Raw genomic sequence first — 22,473 nt, forward strand, 5'->3', positions numbered from 1 at the left:
TAGAGAATCTGCACGCCATTCCCAGTGGGTTCCGTTGAGTAATAGCTACAGCTAAATATATAGAACAAAGGCCTGATCATGGAAGACTTCAGGTGTTGTGCTAAGGAGTTTGGGCACGATTCTGTAGGCAGTATATAGTCACTGAAGGTTTAAGCAGGGAATGCAGGTCAAAACCACAGTGGGATAGCACTTCACACCTGTTGTTGTTCAGTTGCTGTTCAGTCGCATCCCACTCTTTGAGACCCTGTGGACTGCAGCATGCCAGGCTGCCCTGTCCTTCATACCTGTTAGAATGGCATTTATCAAAAAGACAGAAAACTGTGAATGCTGGTCAGGATGTGGATAAAAGGGAACCCTGGTAGACTGTTGGTTGGCATATAAATTGGTGCAGCCATTTACGGAAAAAGGATGGCAGTTCCTCCAAAAATTAAACATAGAACTACCATGTGATGCAGCAGTTTGACTTCGGGATATTTATCTGAGAAAAACAAAAACACTAACTTGAAAGGGTACTTGCACTCCCATGTTAACTGCAGCATTATTTCCAGTAACCAAGACATGGAAGCAACCTAAAGGTCCTTTGATGGGTGAATGGATAAAGGAAATGTGACACACACACACACACACACACACACGTGAAGAGAGACACAGTGGGTGGTATTTAACCATAAAATGAAGAAAATATGCCATTTGCAACAGCATGGCTGGATCTTGAGGGCATTATGTCGAGTGAAATAAGTCAGAGAAAGACACATACTATATGATCTCACAAATGCATGTGGAATCTGAAAAACAAAATCCAAACTCATAGGTACAGAGCACAGATTGGTGGTTGTCAGAGGCAGGCGATTTGGGTTGGGGGGAATGGGGGAAATGGGTAAAGCTGGTCAAAAAACATACTTCTGGTTATGAAATAAACAAGTCGTGGGGATGTGATGTATACCGTGGTGACTATAGTTAGTAATAATGTTGAGAGTTGTAAGAGAGTTGATTTTAAAAGTTCTCATCAGAAGAAACAAATTGTTCATATATGTGGTGATGGATGTTAATGAGATTTTCTATGATTATTGCACAATATATACAAATATTGAATCATTAGGCTGTACACCTGAAACTAATGTTATATATCTATTATATGTCAGGTTTTTTTTTTCATATATGTCAGTTTTTTTAAAAAAAGTTTTGAGCAGAGGAATGATAGGATCAGATCTGTTTTTGAAAGATCACTTTGGTATTAGTTTGGGATGATGTATTGAATGAGTAGTTGAGGGAAAAGGTGTTGCGCTAAGACAGTAAAAATTAGGATATTAAAAAGGATGCATTCAACGGATGGTAGGGAGGTGGACTATAGGACTTTGGATTGATTGGATGTGATTGGTTTAGGAAAAAAATGGTGATGGATTAGAAAACTCACCGGGGAAGTGGGAGTGTTGCTGAGCACTGCCTAGGGTTTAGCTAATGTTTCTAACGGTGAGTTTAAAATGGCCCCAGTGTGAAGATTTACTCCATTAGCATAGCAGAAGGTAGATAGTTATATTGATCTGAATTCAGGGATTAGCAGGGCAGGGGTGGTCAGTGGATAGAAGCAAGGATCCTGAGGGTTGCTGAAAGAGAATGTAAACTGTTACACTGGGTATTTGAGGTTGGGTGGAGAAGGAGGTAGAGCGGGGGAGAGAGGGCAGTAAGTATGAAGAGTGATGACAAGCGGACAAGTTGAGGGATGAGCTGTCACTACTGGACTGAAGGTTCGATGAGGCAAAGTTAAGAGAGTGAGCTGTTTGGAAAGGGTAGCGTCTGCGGTCAGGTACTGGTTTCCTTGAGTTTATGATGACAAAGACTGGGTAGTTTCCAGACATGACAAAGTGTGGTATGTGCTGGAGAAGCACGTTGCTCAGGTGGGGATGTTGATGAGGAATATAGGAAGTGAGGAATTTTGAGCTAGGTGGTTGCTAGTTTGTCCCTATGAACATTAAAATTCCTATGATGAAGGCAGTTTTGGAGTAGAAAGAAGCTTTAAGAGGAGAAAATGAGCCAGGTTAGTAGGACTGGTTAGTAAGACTTCCTACTAAAGTGAGAAGCTGTGATTAAAAGGTGAGTGTGTGACAGTAACAGAGAGGTTGTATGCCCAAATACCAAGAACCTCGGAGGAAGAAGGCTTTTGTATATGGAGGTGGAAAAGTAACACTAGTGTGGAAGCATGAGACAGGAGCTGGGGAAATGCTGGCTTCACCTTTGGATTTTGTTAGATGTGGGACAAGAGTCTTCTCTGGAAAAGGCTGCAGGGAAGTGGGCTCCTGGAAGGAGATCTCAGCTGAAGCGAAGAGGTGGAGGGTGGAATTTGGTTGAAGATAGGAGAGAATTTATTCCATATGGTGTAAAAAGTCCAGTGTAAAGGAAAGGTTAGCTGAAGGAAGACTTGGGCAGGGAAAGCGGATAGAGGAAATACAGAGTCGGACTTGAAGAGGTTCAGGATGACAAGGATAACAAGAATGTTTGGATTGAAGTTTGCGTGGTGAAGTTTATGGGCCTAGGAAAACTGAGGACCAAAGCAGCATTGGTTACTTAGTGAGATTGTTGTTGTTTAGTCACTGAGTCTTGTCTGACTCTTTGCGACCCCGTGGACTGTACCCACCAGGCTCCTCTGTCCATGGGATTCTCTAGGCAAGAAAACTGAAGTGGGTTGCCATTTCCTTCTCCACACTTAATGAGATTAGCAGACTGCAATCTTTGCTCAGAGTTCAGATGCCTTGCCAATTATAAGATAATTATTCTCTAGCAGTTTATCATTTAAAAGGAGGAGGCAGAAAAAAAAAAGAGGAGGCAGTGTAACTAAAGTGCTCTAGTCTAATGTGGAAAGATTTAAATGCCATTATAGAGTATAGGCAGAAGTACAGATGATTGAGTTTTATTCCGCTGGATTACCTGGGAAGACTTCTTGAAAAAAATCGGCCTTTTAACTGGGTCTTAAAAGAGTAACAATAGGATGTTAATAAATAGAAAGAGAATTAGCTCAGTGGTGTTCGACTCTGCGACCCCATGGACTATAGCCTGCCGTGCTCCTCTGTCCATGGGATTTTCCAGGCAAGAAGACTGGAGTGAGTTGCCATTTCCTTCTCCAGACCTTCCTGACTCAGGGAGGTCTGACCCAGGGATCGAACCTGGGTCTCCCACACTGCAGGCAGACTCTACCGTCTGAGCAACCAGGGAAGATAAATGGGCATTCTGTTTTGGAGTTGCATGAGCAATGGTACGAATTCAGGGAAGTACAGCACTTATTTATGGAACAGTTCATAGAAGGTAAACATAGAGAGCTTGACCTCAAGATGAGCAGTGGAGAAATGGAAAAGAGCGGTGGAAATTAAGTTATATTATCCTAGTAGCCATGGTGATCAGAAGCATGTACAAAGCCCATATGACAGGAGAAAAATAACTATTGAAAATAGAGCTCTGCATTCTGTAGCCACCTTGAGTCTTGTGTAGCCACTGCATGTTTATACCAGAATTTTCAGTAATTGTGGTGGTGGTGGTATGTGTATGTGTGTGTGTGTTTGCTATAATCACAAGAACAATACTATGATATAGTCACACGTGCGTCCCCTCCAGTCCCTCGTAGCTTGCCTGGAGCTTAAAACCTTCTAGTGCGTATTCACATATGTTGTAGATCATAATATCTATCTATATTTATGTGTATCTGAAAAGAGAAGTTAATAATTAAAGGCTGTTTTCCACACTTCTGCTTGAAAGACTGATTCTTTGAGACTGCAAGGTACTAGTTGCAAGACCTGGTTTTGTTTATTTTCCCTTAGATTTGTTTACTTCATACTTTGGCTCTAAAGAACTATTTGGTATCTTAATGAAACATACTGTAATATTCCTATTGATACTGTTTTTTTTCTAGGTCTACACTACTTTAATTCCAAGTTGTGTTTTGTTGCCTTTACATATTTTTCTGTTTTCTCAGGTCATACACATAAAAAATAGTATTATACTTTTCACCTTGCTCAAAACAGACTTTGTAAAGTGTTGATTGCTGTAACACTTAGAGTTGTGCTTGGCTGTGCAGAATAGAAGATTCCATTACAGTGATTTTAAAAATTGAACTTCATTTATTTTACATAACCAAGATTCCCAAAGTAGGGAGTTGCTGGGATGGATTCAGCTGCTCACCAGGAAAGGACTTTATGCTCTTTGGTGTCCTACGTAGGCCAACACTTGCTTCTGTTTACAGGACTCTTGGTCCAGGCAAGCGAAAGTGGGAAAGGTTAAGCAGTGCCTTGCTATTTCTACTCCTCTTTATTAAGACAATAAAAGGGTTCCAAAACAATGGAACAGACTTCCCCTTAAATTTCACTGACCAATTTTGTGTCACATTGTCTCCTGGACACGAAAGAACCAAAAGCAAGCATGTCATCGTGGGCTCACCGTAACTGTCCTCATGCAGATCGGGAAAGAAAGGAATGTGTATATATATGGAGTAGGCAGCAAGCAATATTTGTCAGAGTACTGTGCCTTAATTTTTATTGTTTTACTTGTTATTTTAATGTTATGTTTAGTGTTATTTTAATTATAAATTGGTACAGAAAAAAAATCATTCTCAGCCTATCAATTTATCTTTCCTTATACTATAAAGTTAGATAATAGAATTTTTACGACTGTTCCCTTGTCACATTGTAGATTCTTGGACACAAAAACAGTTAACCACAATTATACTTTGAAATAGTTGATAAAGTAAAGAGATGTTTGTATTTGAAGAAAAACTTTTTGAAGTGTTCCAAGTGATATGCCATTTTCATTCATTTAAATGAAGTGATTATTTTGAGGGAGATGATTTTCACATTGTATAAATACATAAAAATATAGATAACATGACTTTATGCATGCAACGTTGTAAAAAACTGTGCAAAAAACTAATACATTCAGGAAAGTAGCAGGATACAAAATCAACATGCAGAAGTCAGTTGTTTCTATATAGTAATATGCATTTTCCAAAAAAGACATTAAGGAAACAAATTCATTGCAATAGCATAAAAAAAAAAAATACAATACTAAGGAATAAAATTATCCAAGGAAGTTAAAGACCTGTATGAAGAAAACTATAGAACGATGATGGAAGAAATTGAAAAAGACACAAGTCGATAGAAAGTTATCCTGTGTTAATGAATTGGTAAAATTAATCTTGTTAAAATGTCATTGCTGCCCAAAGTGATTTACAGATTCAACGCATGCTACATAAAAATTCTAATGGCATTTTACACAGATAGAGAAAACAATCTTGAGGTCAGTATGGAACCATGAAAAACCCCAAATGGCTAATGCAGTCTTGAGCACAAAGAGCAGAGCTGGAGGCGTCATGCTTCCTGTCTCAGACTGTGGTTGTCAAAACAGTGGACAGCAGAACAGATTGGAGGGCCCAGAAGTAGAACTACAGGTGTGTACAGTCAGTCTGCCTTTGAAAACAGCACCAGGAATGAACAGTGGGGAAATGATAGACTCTTCAATGAATAGTGTTGGTGAAAATGGATATCCATATGCAGAAGGGTGAAATTGGACCCTTATATTACATCACACACAGAAATCAACCAAAATGGATTAAGCATTTAAAAGTAAGACCTGAGTCTGTAAAACTCCCAGAGGAAAACATTGGGGAAAAGCTCTTTGGTGTACTGGTCTTGAGAATGGTTTCTCGGATTTGCCACCGTTAGGGCAGGTAACAAAAGCATAAACAAACTATTAGGACTACATCAAAGTGACCTACAGAGTGAGAGAAAATTTTTTAAATCCTGTCTGATAAGGGGGAAAAATTTGATCAAAACGGACAAATTTTCAGATATAAATTACATCTGGGTACCTAATATATAGCATAGTGACTATAGTTTAATAATATTGTATACTTGAAATTGCCAAGATGGTAGATCTCAAATTGTCTCACCACAAAAAGAAAGGTAACTGTGTGAGGTGATGGTGTCTCAATTAGCTTTATTGTGGTGATCATTTCATAGTGAATACATATATCAGAATATCATATTGCACACCTAAAATATATATAGTTTTTTTAGTATCCAAACCTCAATAAAAATGAACTGACAGTTATTTGAGGGGAGATGATTTTCACATTGTAAACATAATTTAGTAGTCACTACATGCAGGTATTATGGTAGACAAATTTTAAAACAAAAATGTGGTTTCTAAATATCACAACCTCAAGGTAGATTATTCCATCAGAATCTTGACTTTTTGTGTGAAGTAGACTTTTAATATGTTGGGAGTGAAGCTTTAGAAAAATGTATTTCTTAGTCAGAACTTTAAGTTTCAGTTCAAAATGTCTGAGATTTTCCTACCATTGATTTTTCTTCCTTAAATAATTTTAAGTTTCTTCTACTGATAAAAGGAAATGATGTAAATCATTCAGTTTGTGGCATCGGTTTATTGTCACTGTATTTTTGAATTTAATAAACATAATACACATTAACTATATACAGAGGCACTGAAGTAGATTTTATAGAAAATAAAGACACAGTCGTCCTTCTTGGGACATTGAAATTTTAATTGGTGAGGCAACATTTACATACTTGAGACCAATAAATAGTAAAAGGCAGTATGCGATCAGGTATCAAAAGTTCTATAAGAATTTAAGAGAATAAAAGTATTGAGTGTGATTACTTAGTGTAATGGAAAAAATGGATATTTAAGACAGGCTTGTTAAAAAACACCCAATTTGGTTGGGGAAAGTTATAAGGTACAAAGACAGGCTTGTCTTTCCATCATTATCTTTTCCCCTTCTGCTCATCTAGCCCTGTCAGACTATTTGTAGTTTCTCAAGTGTTCTATGCTGTTTGATAATTCTATACTTGTAGTGTTTTTTGTTTGTTTCTGGAATTCCCTTGCTTTGTCAGCCTGGCAGTTTTCTGTCTTTCAAGATTCAGTTCAGATACCACCTGCCCTGTGATGTCTTACCTGAACTTTCCTGGGTAGAGTTAGGTACTTTCTTTTCCTTTTTCCAGATTCATAGTCATGGTGCTTCTCCGTCTGTCTCTCTGCTCTCCGTCCACCTGGGGGTGTATGTGTGTGTACAGTTAGAGTTATCACATTGTGCTGTTTATCTGTCTCTTCCACAAGCTTGTGAGCTTTATGAGCTTTGCCCTATTTGTCTCCAAATCATAGTGCCTGGTGTAATGGTTTTTTGCACATTGGCCTAATAATTGAGTGGTTAGATAACTGAATGATTAGATAAAAAGAAAGAATTAACCTCGAATGTATTCATAAATACTGGGGAAGCCTGTCTAGAGGGAATGTGGATGGTAAGAATACTTAGCCCTATTCTTAGGAATAGAGCTTGCAATTTATCAGTATTTAGAGATGAGATTGAATAGGCAGTGTTGGACTGGTTGGCAGTAGAAGTTTTAGTAAACAAAGGGGTTACAGTTAATAAAATTTCTGAATTTTTAGCATGCCCATTTTTCAAATGTCCTGTGCTTTTGTATCTTTTAGTGCTTCCACTTCTCATTCAGAGAATTCAGTGCATACAAAATCAGCTTCTGTCGTCTCATCGGATTCCATATCAACTTCTGCAGAGAACTTTTCTCCTGATTTGAGGGTATGTATACTGTTCCTAAGTCCTAGTGAAGTATTTGCAATCAGTTGTTTGTGGCCACACTATCAATATAACTTTTAACTAATTAGGCAGGAGACATTGATGGAGTATTCTCAAAGACCTGAATCTGTATTTAATATCCTAGAACAGGCTATTCTTACTTGTATCTATAAAAAAGAAAAAACACACATGTATTTCATTTCTCAGTTTGATGTCTTCTAAGTTCTTTGCCAAAAGATAATTAATGAATTCTGTAGTGATATAAAAGATTTTCTTGAATGCTCCCGTAATGCTTTACTCCCAGTCATAACTAATATTTACTGAGTGCCTACCGTGTGCCAAATGTTGTTCTAAGTACTTTAGTGAAATATCTCTTATCATACTTCCACCACTTATGTTAAGGTAGAAATTATTATTACCACCATTCTACAGATGACAGTAACTCAAAGAGAGATTAAATAACATGTCCAAGGTCTCATAGCTAATCTTATTGTCAGTATTCCTGCTCATGTAGTCCAGTTCTGGAGCTAAGTCACTTAAATACTGTGCTGTAGTTACTACATATCTTATTGTAGTTTATAAGTATTCCTCTATTTATTGAAGGTCTTGTTGTTATGAAATTAGCCATATTGGTGATATCTGGTATCGTTTGTACATTTTTGGATTCATCTGCTTTTCTACTACTGCTTGTCTATGAACGAAGGGGAAAATAATTTCATATGTGGTGATAACCTTTAAGCCTTATGTCAGAATCTTTTCATTCTGATCAAATGACTGCCTTCTCAGTGGTTACACTTTCACAGCTTTAGTCAAAACCTTGTTTTCTTTAATGAAGTCATTTGCTGTTGAGAATATGTTGAGAATGTGTCTTTTTCAAGTATTTCATTTTCAGACCTAGAATCCAACAGATGTAAACAGACTGGATAGAAACATCTGTAAAGGCTTCTGCATATTTGCCATTATCTTTTGTGAAATGTCACAAAATACTAAATAGGGTATAGCACAACTTGAAACATCACTACAAATGATAAAGGTTTATATTTAGAATCAGAATATATGTTGTGCTGATTAAAAAGGCTTCATAATATCATTAACTGTTATCTTGAAGCATAACATACATTTGGGGCAGGGCTCATCATTAATAATAGTGGATATAAGTCTACTATTACCTTTCATTAATTTATCACTATTTAAAAATACACATTTGATATATATATCTAACTTTGGTTTATTCATTACATTAAAAGAATGCATTAAGGGCCTCTGGGCCTCTTGATAATTTTGAAGTTTTTTGGCCTACTTCTAATCAGCTTTTATTAGTTAAAAACTATCATTTTAAACCTTATGTGACTGATAAAGAACTCATATTAGGAATGGGAGAAATACTGCTTTTATTTCTAGCCTATACTTACATTATTACTGTTATATTCTATCTGCTATTTCTTGCCTAAAATATGTTAAACCATTTTGTGTTCTTGTGAGATTTAGTTTGCTTAAATTCCTTATGGTTCCATTAAATTTGGTTAAATTCCTGGGCACACATGTGAAATGCAGTGCATTGTAGGAAGCTGAGAGAAGGCATCCACTATCAGCTTCTCTTTATTTCCTCAGAGTGTTCTGTGTACGTAGGAGTGGTCTACATTGGGAAAAATAGGGGTCAAGGCAGGAGAAGGGGACAATAGAGGATGAGATGGTTGGATGGCATCACTGACTCAATGGACATGAGCTTGAGTAAACTCCAGGAGTTGGTGACGGACAGGGAGGCCTGGTGTGCTGCCGTCCATGGGGTCGCAAAGAGTTGGACATGACTGAGTGACTGAACTGAATTGAATGTTAAACTATATGTTAAATATTTTAATTTCTTATTTTGAGTAAAGTTTTAATTTTAGAACAGGTTTAGATATACAGAAAAATTGCAAAGATATACAGAAAAATTGCAAAGATACTACAGAGTTCCCATACATTTGACATCCAGTTTCCCCTGTTATTAATATCCTATAATACATTAGTATGGTATATTTGGTAAAATTAATGAACCAATGTTGATACATTATTATTAAATAAAGTCAGTGCTTTATTCAGATATCCTGATTTTTTTATCTAACATCCTTCTTTGTGTTCCATGGTCCATATCACAGTGCATTTGGTAGCCATGTCTCTTTAGGCACTTATTGGCTGTGACAGGTTTTCAGACTTTGTTTTTGATGAGACTTACTTTCTTTTCTTTCTTTCTGGCATTAGTGGTAAAGAACCTGCCTGCGAATGCAGGACATGTTAGAGACATGGATTTGATCCCCGGGTCAGGAAGATCCCCTGGAGGAGGGCATGGCAACCCACTCCAGCATTCTTGCCTGGAGAATCCTATGGACAGAGGAGCCTGGTGGGCTACAGTCTGTGTGGGGTTGCACAGAGTTGAATGTGACTGAAGTGATTTAGCACACATGCACGGTCAGATGCTTTGTAGAATGTTTGATGTTTTATCCATTAGACTGGGGCTCTGTGTTGGACCACAGAGATGAAGAACCATTTTCATCACATCGTATCAGAGGTGGTACGTACTGTCAACATAGCGTGTCATTGTCAGTGTTGACTGTGATCTCTTGGTTCAGGCAGTGATAGGTTCTGTCACTATAGAATACTCTGTTTTACCCCTTCTTATCCTTACAGTGTACTCTTTGAAAGGAAGTAACTATGCACAGTCCATGCTTAAGGAGCCCAGGTAGAGTGGAACACTTTTTATTTCTTTTGCATGAGAGATTTGTCTCTTCTGCCTCATTTATTGAGTTATGCAGTTATTTATTTGTATTGGTGTAGACTCATGGCTATTTATTTTATATATTACAATGCAGTATTACTTTGTTGCTAAAATTGTTTCAGTTTCAGATTGGGAGTTCTTTCAGTCAGATCTTGTGTCCCTTTGACATACTCTCATTATGGTGTTTTGTTGTTGTTTTTCTCGTCTGTTTTTTGTTTAGACACTCTTTCTTACTCTTTGCCACTGCAAGATGCTCCACGCTCATCTTGATACTTCCCACCGCAGTCCTGGAATCATCATCCATGTCTCAGGGAGCCAGTTTTCTTTTATTGGAAAGTGGTGTTAGAAAGTAAGATCTGGGCCCTAGGTGTGCTCACTGGCTTTTTCTTCCCTCCCCCTGCCCCCAGCCCCTTTTCCTTCTTTCCTTTTAAGATTTATTTATTTATTCATTGGCTGCGGTGGCTCCCCATTGCTGTACGTGGGCTCTTGCTAGTTTTGGGGAGCAGGGCTCCTTTTCCTTGCAGTGGCTTCTCTCATTGGGGAGCACAGGCGCTTGGCACGTGGGCCTCAGTAGTTGCAGCTCCCGCGCTCAGTAGTGTGGCTCATGGGCTCAGTTGCTGCCTGGCATGGGGAATCTTCCTGGACCAGGGATGGAGCCGGTGTCCCTTGCATTGCAAGCTGGATTCATGGAGAAGCCCCTCTTTCTTTCTTTTAACAAAAAAAGGTAACAAAGTACTTTTATTCTCCTTCTGAAGCAAAAGATCATTTGTGTACATCCTATTTGGAGATAATGAGAATTGTGATCACACATGCAAGTTTGTCTGGAGTAGTCTTGTTTTATGCTATTGTCTCTTCAGGTTTAACAGTAGACACAAACTGTCCTGAGTTATTGACTCTCAGCACTAGGACACTAAAGCAACCTGCTAACTTTATACATCAGCTCCATGACTTTGGGACTGGTCCCATTAGTGCCTTGTTAGTTCAGTGTCTTGCACAACTTAGTGGGGCTCTGAGGTAATTTTCGTTAGAAAAATGAAGAGACAGTTGTTAACTGTTATAGTAAGGAGTGTTAAATGTTATATAAAGGAGAAGATCATTTTGGACACCAAAGGTTAACTGTACTCACCATCGTAGGGTGCCTGAACGGCAGAGAAAAAAAGGAAATTAATATGTTTAGGCTGATTCCTTCATTTTAAACATACCTTTGATAATTAGGTATAATCTTTACTTGAGTTACAGTCTTCTTATTTAGTTGTGGGAAGGAGATGAATGAGGAGCATCTAATATCATTTAAGACATGAATCCTGATCTCAAATGTCTGTGTAGGGTGGAAGGAAGGATGTGCTTCTAATAACTGAAAGAAGTCCAGTGTGTTACCTGGATAAATACTTACACAAGCTCCGTCTCATCACAGCAGGCCTGTGAGCCGACCTCGCTCTCGCACCTGACAGCGGGCACCTGGTGCTCAGAGCCGCCGAGCTCAGTGGCGCGCTGAGAGGCACACAGCGCGGTGTCGCCCTCTTCCTTGGTCCCCCGCTGGTCGAGTCCTCTGCAGCACGTCTCCCAGAGAGACCGTGCTCCCGTGACTGTGCTGCCAAGTGTTTTCAAATGTGGGGTGTCTGTTAGTCACTCGGTCGTGCCCGACTGTTTGTGACCCATGTACTATAGTCCACCAGGCTTCTCTGTCCGTGGAATTCTCCAGGCAGGAATGCTGGAGTGCGCTGCCATTCCTTCTCCAGGGAGTGTGAAGTGAGAAGTTCTTAATTCAAAGAAGTATCTTTAAGACATTTTTTGAGGTAGAAGTAGCAGTTTTTAGCATTCCTTAATAAATGAAAATTGCTTTTCTACTTAATTCTAAAAGAGGGTTTTTCTAATAAAATTGATTTCTCCCCTTCCTCAGTTTTGTTAGTCATTGATATTTTGCTTTTAGTATATGTACCTGTAGCTCTAAAATGGTAGTGTTCTAGTTAATTGTAGGTGGAACTCACTGCAGACAGCTATGTGTTTTTCTTTCACTGATCAGTTTGGCTTTGTTTATGAGATGAGGGGCTTGGCATGCAGATCATCATTCACAGATGATTTGAAGTTGGTTAACCTCTGGGCTTTGAGTTCTCCTTACAGCGTCACTATTTATCTCTGCTCTGAGCCTCAGCATTTTATAAGCTCCGTTAATAACAGCTTTTAAATAGAAGTAGAAAGAACAAAATGCGTTAAAAAGCTAATACAGTTTCATTAAAAATATTAAATCAGATTGTATAGGCTTTCTGTTACAAGTACCGTGAAGTGACTCTTTCCTCGAAGGATAGTGTTGTAATAGAGTAACACCTGTGAAAGCTTCTGTTAAGAATTTCCTATTCAAACAAGGTGGTTTGCTCCCTCATCAGTAAAGCAGAATCAAAAGTCAGCAGGGATAACGGTATTTACTCAGGTAGAATTCGTTTGTGTTACTTTTTCACGCTGTAAGTGTAGCTTGTTCTGGAAAAAGTCATATACAGATTTTATCCAGTAGACGTATTTCTGAAAAGTTGAGCGCAGCCTCAGGCTTGATAGATTGAATCGTGCTTCCTCAGAGATAACAATGGTAGTGTTTCCTGTTCGCTTTGTTCTTCACTTTGGCACTTGGCCTATGGAATTTCATTTAAAAAACTTAAAATCCTTTCATATAAAATTTTTAATGATCAACTTATTTTAAAATAAGTTTTCCATTTTAAAAATCAAGCTTTCTTTAATTCAACTGTGTTCTTAATAAGAACATAGTTTCAGAGTTTGACAGTGGAATTAAGAACCTAGGGAACTTGTGTTTGGTTGATTTCTTTGTTCACCAGAGACTAAAATCTCATGAAATACAGGACTTTAAAATTCAAATGCACAGCTCTATTTATTTATAAAATATAATTTTTATGGCATTGGGCTTTAATTGAAGTGTATTCCTTAAATGGTGGTGATTAAAAGGTGAGTTAAAAGTCAGGCTATGCAGTATTCCCTTTCCTTTGTTGATGCCTGTGATATGGCACTTATAATGATGTTTGTCTGCAATTCAAAATCAAATTGTATTGATACTGTATTCTGTATTTTTTATCCCATTATTTTAGAAGGCCTCACACATATGATCTCAGAATATGTATATAAATGTATTTATATAGTTTATATATATGTATATTTGAGATAAAAGTTGTAGTATTTTGGGTTTTGTTTATAACTATCTTTCCTTATCTTGAAATATTTAATGGTCTTAAATCAAGCAAATGTGATTATCCATTCAAAATTTTTGTTACATTAATATTTCTTTATGAACCAAAGGTCACAGATAATTGGATTATTTCTTCTAGAGTACATACATGAATGTAATATTGACACATTCTGTAAGTACGCAGGTCTAGCTGGAACAAGTTAAGGCTCATGGAGCAGATGTTAGGTAAACGAAGTTTCTGTTATATGTAGTTATTTCAATAGCCAGAGCAAAAACTGATTGAAGATAGCCCTTATTTTGTGATTAACACCACCACCCCTCATATTGGTGTCACCTCCTAACAGCCTACAAATTGAAAAGAACAACTTAGGCAAATAAAGGATATCCACTAAAAACTCCATTATAAGCCTCATCCTTAATGGAGGTGTGTTAGAAGCCATTTCCTTTGAACTTAGAAACAGGACGCTGGTTTCTGTCACTGCTTTCAACATTATGCTAGAAGTCCTAGCTAGTAAAATAGGAAAAGGATAAATAATATAAGGAATGAAAGGAAGAAGCAAAACTTTCATTATTTATTGATGATTGTTGATACAGAAGATTTAAGAAGAATCTATTATATATAATTCCAGCACTGATGCTGGATACAAGATAATTTAACAAAAAGATCATGCTTCTATACTTTAGCAAAAATGTTTAAATAGGGGAACACATGTAAATCCATGGCTGATTCATGTCAATGTATGGCAAAAACCGCTACAATATTGTAAAGTAATTAGCCTCCAACTAATAAAAATAAATGAGAAAAAAAAAGGAAAAAGTATTCTAGTCACAAGAGCAACAAAATTACATTACTTGTCTAATAAAACATATGTGACAACTTCACGGAGAAAGTTATAAAACTTTGTTAAAGAGCCTAAAACTATCTCAAATATATGAGTAGACAGAACAGCTTGGGAATGTCAAATATTTTCAAAATATTGGTTAACTCAGTGTCATTTCAAACAAAATTCAAGTTTATCCTGTAGAACTTGGCAAGCTGATCCTAAAATTTACATGAAAAGGTAAGAGGTCAAGATTACTAATAAGAAAAATGAAGCAGGAAGATTCATTTAGTTGAATATAAAGCTAAAGTAATTAGTACAGAAATAGATGAATGAAAAATAACAAAGTTCAAGAACAGATATTTATAGGAACTCTGTATTGGAGTTGGTATAATAGATCTTTAGGGGAGGAATGAACTATTTGGTAATCAGCCGTATCAGCCATATGGTTAGCCATATTGGAGAAGGAAAGTTGAATTCTTAATTCACACTGACACAAAAATTGAGTTCTTTAAACACTTAACATTGAAAAATCAAAATTTTGAAATATAATATCCTTATAACTTATGTCAGAAGAGAATGTTAAAATAAGACCCAAAGTATTAACCTTAAAAGAAAAGCTGTAGAAGGCCCCCCTGGTGGTTCAGTGGTTAGGAGTCCGCCTTGCCATGCAGGGGACTCGAGTTTGATCTCTGGTCTGGGAACTAAGTACGATCTCACATGCTATGGAGCAGCTCAGCCTGCCTGCCCCCGCAGCAGTCTGAGCTGCGGGGAGAGATCCCGAGCGCTGCAACTGAGACCCAGTGCAACCAAACAAATACATATTTTTAAAAAGATATGAAAACTAATTTTAAAAGTTTCATTTATAAAAAATGAAACAATTTTATTATGCTAAAGTGGTAAGGACGTTTTCCTATTTATTTGATTGCTGTTCATCTAACCTCTCTCAAATTAAGCTCTGCAAAGGCAGGAGCCTTGGTTATTTCCCTAGTATGTAGAATAGTGCCTGAATCAACGTGACTTAAAATCTGTTTCACACATGTGGCCAGTTGCAGCCTAAAGCTCCTTGGGATGCTGGGAACATTCATCCTCCCATTTGCTGTATTTAATTGGTGGAAAAGGTTGAGGAGCACTCTTAATGACTGAAATTTGAAACCACCTGTTGGCTACATCTGGGAAACTAAAGAAGAAAATTTTATGTTTTATTCATAGTTCCCAATGAAATCTGTGCATTTAATGGCAACCCACTTCAATATTCTTTCCTGGAAAGTCCAATAGACAGAGAAGCCTGGTGGGCTATAGTCCATGGGGTCACCAAGAGTCGGACATGACTTAACAACTAAATGGGATTCACTAACTCACTGCACTCTCTTGAAATTTCCTGAGTGGGTAGAGTGTATCCAGTAAGACCTGGCCTCAGCCAGCACGAAGGTTAGAATCTTGTGGTGGAAAAGGAGATAAGCAAATCAGTGATTATTATGTGACAGGTACTATCGCAAAGGTATACCTTGGAAGCAGAAAGGACAGAACATTCTAAAACAGTTTATATAATAAGTAAATAAATTCTGCTACATTTAAACATACGGAAAGTATTTGGAGGGTATTTACAAAAAATAAGAATTTAAAGAAAAATAAACTTTCCAGAAAGAAAAAGAGAATATACTATAAGATATATACAGATAAGATGTATCTGTTGTCTTTTCTTGTATCCTTAGCGCTTAGTATTTGGTAAATTAATTGAAGAGAATGAGAAATATTCAGTTATTTTCTCTTTTAACAAAATGTCATTATCTTTTGAAGAATGCTCATTCCCCTTTACTTTCCATTCTTAGTAGTCCCCTAGTTCTTATGTCTGGTAGACGGGTCTTTCCTGAAGCTAACGCACCATCATAAAGCTCATCTTCCTTGACATCACTTTTCCTGTGTGATACCGCAGTTTAAAAATTCTTCAAGGGGATCCTTGTTTCTTACAGTGGTGAGTGCAGACTTCTGAGCCTTGTGTTCAGGGCTCTCTGTGTTTGGTCCCATCACGGCTGTCACACTGTATCTCCCACTGTCCCCAAGTTTGACCCCACCTCTGTTGATAGGGATTCTTCTGATAGTCTCTCACTGTTACACAAAATGTGCTCGTCTCACTGTCTTTCATGTGGATTTGCTCACATATCTGGAGTGTACTCTGCTCTTCAGGGAAGCAAATGATGCTCAGTCTGTTCATCAAAGACTCCCCGCCACCTCTGTGCCTTCCAGCCCATATGATCTTTATTTTCTGATAGAAGATACTTAGATAAGTCAGAGAGAGAGCAATGGGGAAAAAACTTTACAGAAATTATATGAGGTGAATTTGGAAGACACAGGCAGTCACTAATGTGCACCTCCTTCATTGAAATCCCCTTGAAAATGCTTATGGTTGTCTCATTTCCATGCTTAATAAAGAAATGACTTCAGACCATACCCTTATGATTTCCATTTTACTGCAACTTTTCTCTCCAAAGTTACCATTGGCTGTCCTTTCTAAAACTTTGTATCTTTTATAATAACCTTGAGAGTTTTCTTTAATTATAAAAGCAACACAATGTAATAATAATTTGTGGGAAATAGAAACAGGGTTAAGGAAGAAATAAACGTCACCGGTGCTTCTGCTACTCTCACCGTTACTCTGGTACACAGAAAGTGTTCCTTGAAAGTCCTTAAAAGTATTTGATACCCCCAAAATCTTCCTTTAAAGTTCCTATGTAGAACTTTTGTGTATCGGAATAAAAGCTCTTCAACTCTCCTCACCATAAGTTTATGATGTCAGCAGTTGGCTAAGTTATAATATAAGTAGAGTCTTGCCTATTATACTGTTCAGGGGTCTGTAGCCTATTTATTGGGATTGTAATTATTTTGATGTGATTCACAGATTATATTGCATATATTATCAATGTCATTAAGACTTAAAAGAATAAAAACTTTAAATGTGTTAAAAGTTCCAATAAAAACAGCCAAATAATTGCAATAGAAATATATATAGAAATTATTAAAAAATTAGAAAGTGTGGAAAAACTGATGAACGTAAAAGTATATTTCATACAGTCATGATGCAGCAGGGATAATAACGACTATGTTCAGTTGATGGTAAAGAAATAAGGAAAACTGTCTGTGCCACGAGGATATTTAATTAGGTGGTGGTGGTTCAGTCGCTCAGTCATGTCTGACTTTTTGCGACCCCGTGGACTGCAGAATCAGCGTAGACAAGCAGAAAGTGAAAAACTCCAGGGGCGTCCCAGTCTTAGGTGGGCCTTCATAGTTTTGTGAGATTTACCAACAGGAGCCCTACCAAGTTCTTACAGTGAAGGCTTAGAAAAATTCTCTTGATACTGGCAGAGGGAGAGGAAAAGCAGTTATTTTGAAAATGTCCAGAACATTCTGTTTTTCTTAAACCTGCCCTCAGAAGAACCTGTTTTGCTAGCCTAGCCTGTGGGTTTTGTCAGAGCCTAACTTATCTGGGGGAAGGGAAATACCCAGTTCCAGCCTCCTGTAACCTTCCCCATGGGTGAAGAGAAATACAAACTGCAGCACCCTCTGGCCAGCCTGTCCTATGTGGGGGGAAAAGTGAAAGTGTTAGTCCCTCAGTTGTGTCCAACTCTTTGTGACCCTGTGAACTGTAACCAGCTAGACTCTTCAGTCCATGGAATTTTCCAGGCAAGAATACAGGAGTGGCTTGCCATTTCCTCCTCCAGGGATCAAACCTGGGTCTTCTGCATTGCAGGCAAATTTTTTTTCACTGTCTGAGCCACAAGGAAAGAAGCACTTGTAAATGTCACAGTCTTTATAAAAGGCAGAGGACTAAGAGATTGAGACACGGAACTGTGGGACATTTCTTCTCCCGCCTCCGCACCTCGCCACCTCTCTAGGTGATCATGGTCTTAGCAGAGTCATACATCTGTTCAAATCAGCTGCTGCAGTGAGGTGTATGTCACCTTGGAAAAGTTGCTTAGCTTCTGTAAGGGTCAATTTCCTCCTTTATAAATGGGAATAAGATACTACTTCTCTTTCAGGGTATTATAAGCCCTGAATGAATAATCTTCTACAAGCAGTGCATGAACTAGGCCAGTTCAGGTGGTGGTTTCTGGGTATTAGGTGAAATGAAAGTAATGAGATACCTCCCTACCTGTCTACATCTGTCTTGTTTGTGGTAGAAATTGTTACAAGCCATCCTTTATTGGAAAGAACTGTTCTTTATCATTAGTTTATATCCTTCTAACTTTCTGCTTTTAAAAGTCTCCTTTCTTTTATGAAATGATATTGCTAATAGATGGTAGTTGTTTTGATTAGTGTTCTCAGTTATGAAAAAAAATAGTTGCAGCCCTACATTGTTCCCGTCCCCAACCTGCACAGTTTTTTTTTTTTTTTTTTTTACTTATATCTTGTATGCTTCATTTGTTATAATTGATGAACCAATATTGACACATAATATTAATTAAAATCCATGGTTTACATGAGGGTTCACTCTTGGGTTGTATATTCTCTGGGTTTCCACAAATGTATAATGACATGTTTCTACCCGTACTATGTCATAAAAAGTAGTTTCACTCCCCTGAGAGCACTTGACCCCACCTCGCTGTCCCTCCCCCATCTCCCTGAACCCCTGGCTACTACTGATCTTCTCACAGTCTCCATAGTTCTGCCTTTTCCAGAATGTCACATAGTTGGGATCATCCAGTACATAGCCAGATTGGCTTCTTAGCAATATGCCTTTATGATTCTTCCATGTCTTTACAGGGCTTGATAGCTCATTTCTTCTTATCACTAACTAATCTTCCTTTGAATTGATATACCACAGTTAGTTTATCCATTTGCTTACTGGAGGACTTTTCAGTTGCTTCCAAGTTTTAACAGTTATGAACACTTTGCATTTTACCATTTAAACTGAAAATTTTTCTTCATATCAGGTATATTCATTCCTAGGGTTACTGTAACAGAATATGCAAAGTGGTGGCTTAAAACAACAAAATTTTATTCTCTCACAGTTCTGGAGTATGTAATAAGATATATATATATATATATATACACACACACACATATATATTGATCTTCATCTTTAGCTCTTAGAGCTCCTAAAACTTGTAGATCACTTCATCTTCTAAGTGATAAGAGCCAAAGAAGCATCTTTGGTTATAATATTTGGCTTTTAGACTCTGGTTCCAGAGTGATAAAAGAGCATCTTTTGTTATTTATAATATACCCTCTTGGATCACAAGAGGGGACTTTATGTTAATGAATAACTCTTGGAAAGCTCCTGGGGCCTGGTTATCATGGGAACCCACCTGTGATTACTTTTGGAACTTTCAGCCTCTTCCATCTCTGGGGAGGGGAAAGAGGCTGGAGGTTGAGTTGATCATTAATGGCCATAATTCAGTTGATCTAGTAATGAAGGCTCCATAAAGATACCCTGACTTGAGGGGTTTAGAGAAATTCCAGATTCAGTTCAGTTCAGTTCAGTTGAGTTGCTCAGCTGTGTCCAACTCTGTGCGACCTCATGAACCACAGCATACCAGGCCTCCCTGTCCATCACCAACTCCCGGAGTCCACCCAAACCCATGTCCATTGAATCAATGATGCCATCCAACCATCTCATCCTCTGTTGTCCCCTTCTCCTCCTGCCTTCAATCTTTCCCAGCATCAGGGGCTTTTCAAATGAGTCAGCTCTTCGCATCAGGTGGCCAGAGTATTGGAGTTTCAGCTTCAACATCAGTCCTTCCAGTGAACACCCAGGACTGATCTCCTTTACAATGGACTGGTTGGATCTCCTTGCAGTCCAAGGGACTCTCAAGAGTCTTCTACAACACCACAGTTCAAAAGCATCAGTTCTTCAGTGCTCTGCTTTCTTTATAGCCCAACTCTCACATCCGTACGTGAGTACTGGAAAAACCATAGCTTTGACTAAATGGACCTTTGTTGGCAAAATAATGTCTCTGCTTTTTAATATATTGTCTAGGTTGGTCATAACTTCCTTCCAAGGAGTAAGCGTCTTTTAATTTCATGGCTGCAGTCACCATCTGCAGTGATTTTGGAGCCCAGAAAAATAAAGTCAGCCACTCTTTCCACTGTTTCCCTACCTATTTGCCATGAAGTGATGGGACCAGATGCCATGATCTTAGTTTTCTGAATGTTGAGCTTTAAGCCAACTTTTTTATGTTTCTCTTTCACTTTCATCATGAGGCTCTTTAGTTCTTCTTCACTTTCTGCCATAAGGGTGGTGTCATCTGCATATCTGAGGTTATTGATATTTCTCCTGGCAATTTTAATTCCAGCTTGTGCTTCCTCCAGCCCAGCGTTTCTCATGATATACCCTGCATATAAGTTAAATAAGCAGGGTGACAATACACAGTCTTGACGTACTCCTTTTCCTATTTGGAACCAGTCTGTTGTTCCATGTCCACTTCTAACTGTTGCTTCCTGACCTGTATACAGGTTTCTCAAGAGGCAGGTCAGGTGGTCTGGTATTCCCATCTCTTGAAGAATTTTCCACAGTTTATTGTGATCCACACAGTCAAAGGCTTTGGCATAGTCAATAAAGCAGAAATAGACATTTTTCTGGAGCTCTCTGGCTTTTTCGATGATCCAGTGTATGTTGGCCATTTGATCTCTGGTTCCTCTGCCTTTTCAAAAACCAACTTGAACATCTGGAAGTTCACGGTTCACGTATTGCTGAAGCCTGGCTTGGAGAATTTTGAGCATTACTTTACTAGCGTGTGAGATGAGTGCAATTGTGCAGTAGTTTGAGCATTCTTTGGCATTGCCTTTCTTTGGGATTGGAATGAAAACTGACCTTTTCCAGTCCTGAGGCCACTGCTGAGTTTTCCAAATTTGCTGGCATATTGAGTGCAGCACTTTCACAGCATCATCTTCTAGGATTTGAAATAGCTCAACTGGAATTCCATCACCTCCACTAGCTTTGTTCATTGTGATGCTTCCTAAGGCCCACCTGACTTCACATTCCAGGATGTCTGGCTCTAGGTGATTATCATGATTATCTTAGTCGTGAAGATCTTTTTTGTACAGTTCTTCTGTGTATTCTTGCTACCTCTTCTTAATATCTTCTGGTTCTGTTAGGTCCATACCATTTCTGTCCTTTATTGAGCCCATCTTTGCATGAAATGTTCCCTTGGTATCTCTAATTTTCTTGAAGAGATCTCTAGACTTTCCCATTCTATTGTTTTCCTCTATTTCTTTGCACTGATTGCTGAGGAAGGCTTTCTTATCTCTTCTTGCTATTCTTTGGAACTCTGCATTCAAATGGGAATATCTTGCCCTTTCTCCTTTGCTTTTCGCTTCTCTTTTCACAGTTATTTGTAAGGCCACCTCAGACAACCATTTTGCTTTTTTTCATTTCTTTTTCTTGAGGATGGTCTTGATCACTGCCTCCTGTACAATGTCATGAACCTCTGTCCATAGTTCATCAGACACTCTATCAGATCTAGTCCCTTAAATCTCCCAGATTGGTGCACACTTTAAGGGTATGGAAATTTCAGGGCATGGAAATCCCACACAGCCTTATACCACATTCTGGTTTCTAAGTGCTGTCCTTCATAAAAAACTGGCAAATGTAGGTAAGATATTTCCCTGAGTTTTGTGAGCCATTTTAGCAAATTACTGCAGAAGAGCTTGTGGGAAATTTTGGTTTATGAATATTTGGTTAGAAGTAGAGATGACAGGCTAGGGTTTGAGATCAGTGCTTGAAGTGTAGAGGTGGTCCTGTGGAACTCAGCCCTTACAATGTGCGACCTCACTCACTACTGGTGATAGTGTAGTAAGTGAGTTGCGGGATACCCAGCTGGTATCTGCCAAGAACTGAAGATTTCCTTGGTATGGAAAAACCCACATATCTGGTGTTAGAAGTGTTGAGAGAGAGGATAGAAAAAGTTTGTGTTTTTTTTCCCTTTTAGGAGGCTCATAGTCTGAAATCAAGGTGTTGGGAGGATGGTTACTTCTGAGGGCTCAGAGGTTCTCAGAGTCCTCACAATCTGTTCCATACCTTTTTTCTAGCTGCTGGGGAAGACAAATGATTCTTGGTGTTCCTTGGCTTGTAGATCCATCGCACTAATCTCTGCCTCCATCTTCACATGACGTTATC

At 38.3% G+C, this 22,473-nt stretch overlaps 1 protein-coding gene across 3 annotated transcripts in view; it reads left to right on the forward strand.

Moving 5' to 3' along the window:
- Positions 1–22,473, forward strand: part of MTMR2 (myotubularin related protein 2) — a 105,677-nt gene that overhangs the window by 33,402 nt on the left and 49,802 nt on the right. For all 3 annotated transcript variants that reach the window (XM_043482337.1, XM_043482338.1, XM_043482339.1), the window contains one exon: positions 7,489–7,594. In XM_043482337.1, the coding sequence (XP_043338272.1) occupies positions 7,489–7,594 (106 nt within the window). The remainder of the gene's footprint in view (positions 1–7,488; positions 7,595–22,473) is intronic.

Source organism: Cervus canadensis, chromosome 11 (genome assembly GCF_019320065.1).
Source record: "Cervus canadensis isolate Bull #8, Minnesota chromosome 11, ASM1932006v1, whole genome shotgun sequence".
NCBI lineage: Eukaryota > Metazoa > Chordata > Mammalia > Artiodactyla > Cervidae > Cervus > Cervus canadensis.